The sequence below is a fragment of the Brachycentrus maculatus genome, unplaced genomic scaffold (genome assembly GCF_059751285.1).
Source record: "Brachycentrus maculatus isolate JH-2025_06_01 unplaced genomic scaffold, ASM5975128v1 h1tg000711l, whole genome shotgun sequence".
NCBI lineage: Eukaryota > Metazoa > Arthropoda > Insecta > Trichoptera > Brachycentridae > Brachycentrus > Brachycentrus maculatus.
Window position 1 is genome coordinate 381,107 of NW_028281442.1, and position 7,870 is coordinate 388,976.

Genomic DNA, 7,870 nt, shown 5'->3' on the forward strand with positions numbered 1-7,870 from the left:
TTTTAAAAATTAAAATAATTGTCACCTGAGTGTTTGTTTCTTCAAAAGACAACTTTAAAAAATTTCAGGTGTATTCTTGAACATTAAATTAAACAGTATTTTAAACCTCAAATATAAATGAACAAGTGTAATTTCATTAGTTGTTTCAACCACAAGAATCACTGTTACTAGGTAAGAACTTCTTGGCACTGGTTTTAACGGCATCGCTACCAACATTCCAAAAATGTTATTTGCTTAATTTTTACAAACACAAAGGAAATCTTAAAAATCCTTTTATGTGGAGTATCTCAAATCTGGTGTCACTCTCAGGCCCATCATCATATTGCTTATGGTTAGATATTTTGTAAAACTTTTTTTATTAAAATGATATTCTTAGCAACCTTTGTCAGGGGAAGGACTTTTAACATAAGTAGGATACCAAATTCAAGAAGTAACTTTTCTTCGCCAATTCCCTCAATTATTTGCTGTAGGTAACACATACATAGCATGATGCAACAGTTATTAACAAGAAAAAAAACCTGCATCAACAAAGCTGTTATGTATTGGGGAATAAAAGCTTTGTCCTACAAAGGGCAGCGGGCATTCCTTTTTCATGTTCAAGAAAAATATTTTTCTGTGATTTTTCTAATGTTGCTGTTAGGTTAGGTTAGTAATTAAAACAACTATCTATATATAGTATAAATTATTTATTTAATATTTTTACATATTAATTACAGTTAATATTTACCGGAATGTGTGAGACATTAAAAAAATTAGTAAATTATATTTTGTTAGCTTTCCTCCAGTAAAGTTGAAAGGCGTATTTCTTTAAAAGGTCATTTGGAATAAATGAATAATTAAAAATAGCAACAGTGTGATATGATTTTTGGCATTTGCAAAATATAATATATCTTCTGGCCTTCTGCTAATGCCGAGGGGGGAATATGTACATCTCTCGGGTCTGTCATGTGGTCCGCTCTTTGAGACTGAGTAAAGCTATTTTCGTGGAATATTTGTAAAGAAAAACTTTGCAAAACCCGCGCAAATAAAATATCTCCAGCGATTACGTCCAATCATAATACTAACATTGACTATACAACTTAACAGTTGATATGTATTTCTAGGAGAAAATATATTAATAAATAACAGCGCAGACCGGAATATATTTAAAAAATAAATAGTTATTTTTTTAAAGTTGCGAGAATATACGTTAAATTTGTCGATACTCCCGAAATAGTAAATATATAAAACTTAAAAGAAAGCGCAAGTATAAAGTCATAAATTACTCGTGTCGCTTTTTCAAATTTTGAGTAAATAATATAACAACTAATGTTTTGAACATATATCAGTCTATCTTCTCGACACTGTCCCTCGGGCGTTCTGTTTAGTTTCAGGAAAGTGACAAATGCAGATTAATGAGAAAACATTGCTTAGTTAATACATTAATAATTATATAATAAAGCGACGGAAATATCAATTCCTCCCGTTGAATCAAATCTCGTCATCCAGGAAGCTTTCTACGGGAAAGTCACCGACCGTGATGTAGACCGGCTTCACAAATCCACCGTACTTCGGCGGGCATGTAAAGTAACGCTTGCCGTCAATTCTGGAAAGAAAACCAGATCATATTAACACACTTTATGCAAACTACACGATATAAAATATTATAGAGAAAACATTTTTTGAAATGATTTTGATGTAGTATAAATCAAATTGTAGATTGAACGCCACACTAGTGACGTAAACAATGAAAATTATATTGATAGTTGCCAGATTCCTTCACAAAACATAAATAGTACAATCCTATTTTTTTTTTGCTTTAAAACAATTAAACAAACAGTGCAACTGTGAATTTTTTATCAATTGTTAATATGGTTTTGTTTGTTAACAAAAATAAGACATGATACTGGCAAAAACACCCTCTCACTAACTGCCGAAAAAAAAAAATTTACACAAAAACGAGAAAATACTTGACTCTATATCCATATTAATAATTTTATTTTTCGACATTGTTTTCTACAACATAATACTACTGTATAATTAAAAATATAATCAAAAGCATCACATCTATTGTGTAAATGAATAAGTGATTCATATTACATGCATTGTACCTATCCAAAGTTCCTCGACTTGATATGGTTCTAAGAATAATTTAGCAAGACCCATTGTTTGAGTTTTGCATGAATGAACATACAAAGGTACATCAGGAGCTGGGCGTGTAATAATATCGTTACGCAGCGTGATACTCACTGGCCGTCATTTTTCCCGAGCGGCTCATCGTACTTGACCCCTATCCAGGTGCCCCCCTTCACCAGGGGACCGTTGTACATCACCGTGGCCCTCCTGCACGGCTGGTTGGGGACCCTCACCTCGCAGCGAGCTTCCACGGGGATTAATGATGCCAGCCTAAAATAAACGTTTTAATATACTAAAAATATATACTGTACATTTTCAAAATTAGCCTGTCCCGGAGTACGGCTGTACATAGTCTTCCAAACAAAACATTCTTCAAAGAAGTATGGGCATACATCGCTCACTCCTTTCAACAACGTCTATTAAAAATTGTCAATTTTCAGTTGTGCATGTTTTCGAAATGCCCAGAAAAGTACTATATCCCAGCAAAAGCAGCATATTTTTTACTTAATATTTACCCGCTACAGGACAGAAAGTGTTTTTTTTTTGCATTTTTAAGAAAAGGTATTGTTTTATTATTTTTTTAAATATACAAAATATTTTTCAAAAGGATAAAAAACAGGTTTTACCTAAAAAGATCTGTTACACAGTGAAAACTTGAATAAGTGACTTGATATTTATTTTTAATATATTTTATTATATTTTTAAACTTTAAAAATGATCTGAAAAATAAAGTATTTTGATTTATGACGTTGTTGAAAGGAGTGTGCGACATGTTTTTTGTATTTTTTTTAAAGGAATAACCCACAAAGCCTCTACATTTAGAGGCTTGTCTGTAGGAAGGATAGGGAAGGTAAATGTGAAAAATACATCACAAACGCCCAGACCAGTTGAAAATAAATATTTCTTGAATTGGAGTGGAGCGTCTACCCGATTGCACCACGGCGCCTGTATGGCCGCGTTTATAACTAGAGCCCGGTGACATTTATTTCTACAATGCCACTTATACTGCCATTTAAAAAAAAGAAACAGTTCCACCAAATCTTTATCTTTCAATTTTGAAATTTAGTGTTTGAAAATGGAGTGGAATGCATCGAAATATGTGTCACAATAGATTTTAAGGAATAGTGATATTTACCGAGTAAAACTTAAATAAAAGATATTCTTCTTTGAATCAACAAAGTGGTTTAATTAACTCGATCGTTGATTAAATTATGAAAGGCTTGTTTTAAAATTTATTTTAGGCTATTATAAAACTTAAATTATTACAAATTAAGCTTACCTTAATTCTTCCATTTCTTCGGCCTGCTGTTGAAGCTTCAGCTGTTTCATTTCTTCTTCGTTATATTTCCCTAGTTTGTTTCTCTGGAGGAAAGCTCTGACGGTATCGGACTTCTTGTTGTACTCGTCTTCAGACAGGGTGTACTTCTCGGTGTTGGCCGTGTCCGTGAACTCGTAGAGCATCAGGAATTTGTCGATGACATGGACCCGCATCCCATCGTCGATGGGATAGGAGCCCAGAAGGGCTTCGTTGTTGGACAGCTCGCATACCAACTTATTCTGGGCGTCATACAGTTCCAGTCTCATCGTATTTGACGAGCCTCCAGTCACTAGTTCTAATTTCATCTGCAATGATTTTCAATCACATTTAATTTATTTTTTGCACTGACTTTTCTTGGTGGAACTACATTTAAGATAGTAAAATAACAACTATATAGTTATTATTTTATTATATAATTTAATATATTTTTGTCCGCCTCCTTAGTGTAAAGGTGGAGACTGACCGGAGCATTTCGTTGTAACATAACGTCGTAGCATCGCTCGCGGCGAGCATCACTGAGCATCCGAAACTATGGATCAGCTCGCTGTACTGCCTGAATGCTCGCATCGTAACGTGTTACGTTACGACCAAATGCTCCGGTCAGTCTCCACCTTAATGATCAGCACACTCGGCTACCATTCTGGAGGTCCCGAGTTCGATTCCCAGAGAGGGGTCAAATAAATGTAAGTGATTTTTTCATTCTAATATTTATTCAATATTACCCTGGACTGGTACCAGAAGCTGATCACCTTTCCTTCATGTGTTAATGATCAAGATAATACTGCGTTTATATGATGCAGTGCCCTATGCACCATTGGGGTGCGGATAAGGGTTTGAATGAAAATGAAAATAATTTAAATTAATGTGTAAAAATTTTTAAAAAATGTATTAAATAAATATATTTAAAATTAATTTTACTATATAACATAACCCGGACCAACGGAAAATAAATAATTTTCCTTTTTCACAGTTTCGAGACGTACCCGTCTCAGACTAAAATCGGTGATATAACATTTTTATAAAAAACAGGAATAATGACTTAACTATAAAGTAAATGCAATAAATATTAATAATATAATAAATATTTTAATTTATTTTGCAATTGGAAACGATCGGACCCGTGACCATCGCAGTCGATCATCTACCATCTACCTGAATATTGTGTGCTGGACATTTTAATTTTGCAATTGACACTCTCATTTCTATTCCTCTAGTGTGCACAAATACTGTCATACATCACTCTCAATGCAATTGCAGTATTTAAGGTTACAACTGTATAGAAAGTTAGTGTACGTTACCATGCGGTAAAATAAAAATTATAATTCACAATAAAAAAATGCAACGACTTGTTTACGTGTTTTTAATAATTTAAAACATGTCAATTTTATTATTAATTGAAAAAATCAATTAATAAATTTTTTTACAAATTAAATTGAATTGATCAAAAAGTACCCTCAAAATAATTACTATGCAGAATATTTTCAAAACATTAAAATCAGCGGAAAAGTTAGCTACAAACTAATATTCTTCAAAAGCCAATCATGTGTTTTTTAACCTTAAACTCCAGAATGGTGAGGCTTTTTTGAAACCTCCGTTCGGCGCATATTGCATCAGGTTTACTGGAGTTGGATATGTTGATATTTACGAAGTCAGACGTTTTTATTGTTATTTCACTCATTTTGAAAGTCTTGTAGTACAATTTGAAAATCACGCGAACCTCAAGGAAGACGATAACAATTAAATAATAGGAAATGTGATGAAAATTGGTTGCGGAAATGTCAAATTAACATTGCCAGTCGTATTAAAAAAGTGTTATTTTATTATTAAAAAGTACTTACTCGACATAAATAAAGCGGGGCGTAATGCCAACACTCCATACAATATAAGCAACGCCCTACCTTTTCATATTTACAAGATGCGTAAAATGAAGCAATCCATTTTGAAAATTTGGTCTCTGCAGCACAATAGCTACCATAGTATTTTTGACATCTCAACTTTGATGAAGAAGAATATGCAAGTCTAGGCATTTACGGGGCTTATGACCGTCAGTGATCACTTTACACACGTGTATCATTCACCAATTCTACCCATAATTGAAAAATAACGCCTTTAATTGGAGATAATCCAAATTTGTGAACAAAATATTGTAAATAGCTACCATACATTAGATTCGGTTCCATTACCTTTCCAAGAGCGAATAAAAATTCTGATTATCAGTTTAGAATATATATTTTTTAAATTAACTTAATGCATGAGTTACAAATATGTTTCATATTTTTAAACAAATAACCTGAACACGCTATGCCTTTACTCCTTTATGAAAAGTTTTTTCAGCCAAATATGAAACTATCATATATATTTACTCCACCACGGGCATTCCTTGCTCTAATATTTTTAATATTAACATGAATAGGCACACAAAAACTATAGTTTAATTTATCTCTGCATAAATTATCAACAATGAAAAATTGCTAATTTTTTATTTTTAATATTTCTTAAAAACTCTTCTAAATTCATCCAGGGCTAGCCAAACCAGATCCCATCCAGGCCAATCCAAACAACCAAATAGATTTCAGGGCTGCAGAATCTTTTTAAATAAAAACAAGTATACTCCCTGGTCTATACTCATCCTCCAGTAACTAAATTAACATAGTATCCATGGGTACAATAGATACATGTGTATTATTTCAATTTTCTAAACTTTATAATTTGAGGGATCTTTCAGATACTTTCTGCACTTGCATTGCTTAGGGCGATTGTCCACTACCCGGAATTTGGCCGTCCGGCAGTCCGGTTTTGAAAAATGAAAGCGACTACGACAGTTTAGCGTGATCGAATTTATGCGCAACGTGTTCACGCACCGATCAGAAAAAAGATGGACAAAAGCACAAGCCCATCATCATTTTAAAACGCTATCTGATGTGCTGGACGGTAAAATTCTGTATAATTCCATGTAGTGGACAAACGCCCTTAGAGTTGTTATTTATTTTACTTTGTACAACTCCATAATATCTTCTGTCTAACCCTTATCCACATCCAATGGTGCATTGAATAGTATTGACCCAGTGATATCTTGATCGTTACTTACATAAAGGAAAGACGATTATTCCTGCACTTCAGGGACCAGTCCAGGGTAATATTAAATAAATATTAGTGTAAATTCAATATTTATTTTCACTCCCCCCCTGGGAATCGAACCCGGGACCTCCAACACTAACTAAACGCGCTAACCATTACACCACAGAGGCGGATAAAATGCCATATATATAAAATGTATATTTACCTCCCATTACTAATATGAATCAAACGCCTCCGTAGTATAATTGTCAGCACGCTCGGCTACCATACTGGAGGTCCAGGATTCAATTCCCAGGGGGGGGGGGTCAACAAAATATTTGCGATTTTTTTCACTCTAATATTCATTCAATATTACCCTGGACTGGTACCTGAAGCGGAGGACTTTTCCCTTCCTTCCTTCATGCGTTAACGGCAAGATTACGCTGCGTTTATGTGATGCAGTGCCCTATGCACCATCGGGTGCTGATGAGGGTTTGAAGAATAAGATTTTTTAACATCTTTTTTGCCTTGAGGGCATAGTCAAATTATGTTGAGGAGAGCAGATGTTTTTAATTACAAATCTGTACAACTGGCAGTAAAACTACGTATATCCTGTTTTCACAATAATATCATAAGTTAATTATTCTATAACACTTTTGAACATCCACACAGTATCCTTCATTCGCACGATCCAAAAAAAAGGAGTTTGTGGCTCTTCATAGGCATTTATATTCGCTTTTATTGTTTCAGCATTAACTTTGTGGTAAGACATGTTACAGTGATTAAGGAAACACTTGTTTATATATCACTTGAGTACTCAAATGGTATAAAAACAAGTGTTTCCTTAATCATTTATATTCGCCGTGTAAGGAAATAAGGCGTAGGACACAGCAACCCATGGTCACTACATGGCGAAGAAAAGGCAATTCAGTTGACTTGGCCATGTACTTGGCATGCCTCCCGAGAGCCGCCACCAAGATTGACTGTTTTATAAATGTTCCCATCATCACGCAATCCTGATTTAGGATGCAAGAGCTGGCGTCCAATAGAAGAGCAGGGAGGCAGTTTGCGGACTGAATATGCTTCACATAGGGAATGGATTTTTTATTTTTTTAAAGGAATAACCCGCAAAGCGTCTATTTCAGATGCTTGTCTGCAGGTAGGATAGTAAGGATAGGGAAGGTAAATGTGAAAAATACATCACAAACACCCAGACCAATTGAAAATAAATCTTTCTTGAATTCATTTTGCAATTGGCGAGAATCGAACCCGCGACGCCAGTTTCGCGTCTACCCAATTACGCCACAGCGCCTGCTACTTATATAAGAAAATCAATAAATAATAAAGTAGTTTAGTTTAAATATAAAAATAAATCTTGTA

General features: G+C 34.2%; 1 protein-coding gene across 1 annotated transcript; it reads right to left on the reverse strand.

Moving 5' to 3' along the window:
* Window positions 1–667: 667 nt before the first annotated feature.
* On the reverse strand, window positions 668–5,207 carry Tbcb (tubulin-binding cofactor B). Its single transcript, XM_088274719.1, has 4 exons — window positions 4,989–5,207; window positions 3,395–3,738; window positions 2,230–2,385; window positions 668–1,585 (listed from the first exon to the last, which is right to left on the reverse strand). Exons 1-4 carry the CDS (start codon window positions 5,109–5,111, stop codon window positions 1,471–1,473), a joined length of 738 nt encoding a protein of 245 aa, XP_088130845.1. The 5' UTR covers window positions 5,112–5,207; the 3' UTR covers window positions 668–1,470.
* Between the last annotated feature and the right edge of the window lie 2,663 nt (window positions 5,208–7,870).

Coding starts and splice junctions, on each gene's coding strand:
- Tbcb (XM_088274719.1), bottom strand. CDS start 5,111: ATGAGTGAAATAACAATAAAAACGTCTGACTTCGTAAATATCAACATA. Junction 3,739..4,988: donor TCACCATTCTGGAGTTTAAG/GTTAAAAAACAC, acceptor AAATCATTGCAG/ATGAAATTAGAACTAGTGAC. Junction 1,586..2,229: donor CTCGGGAAAAATGACGGCCA/GTGAGTATCACG, acceptor TTTTCTTTCCAG/AATTGACGGCAAGCGTTACT.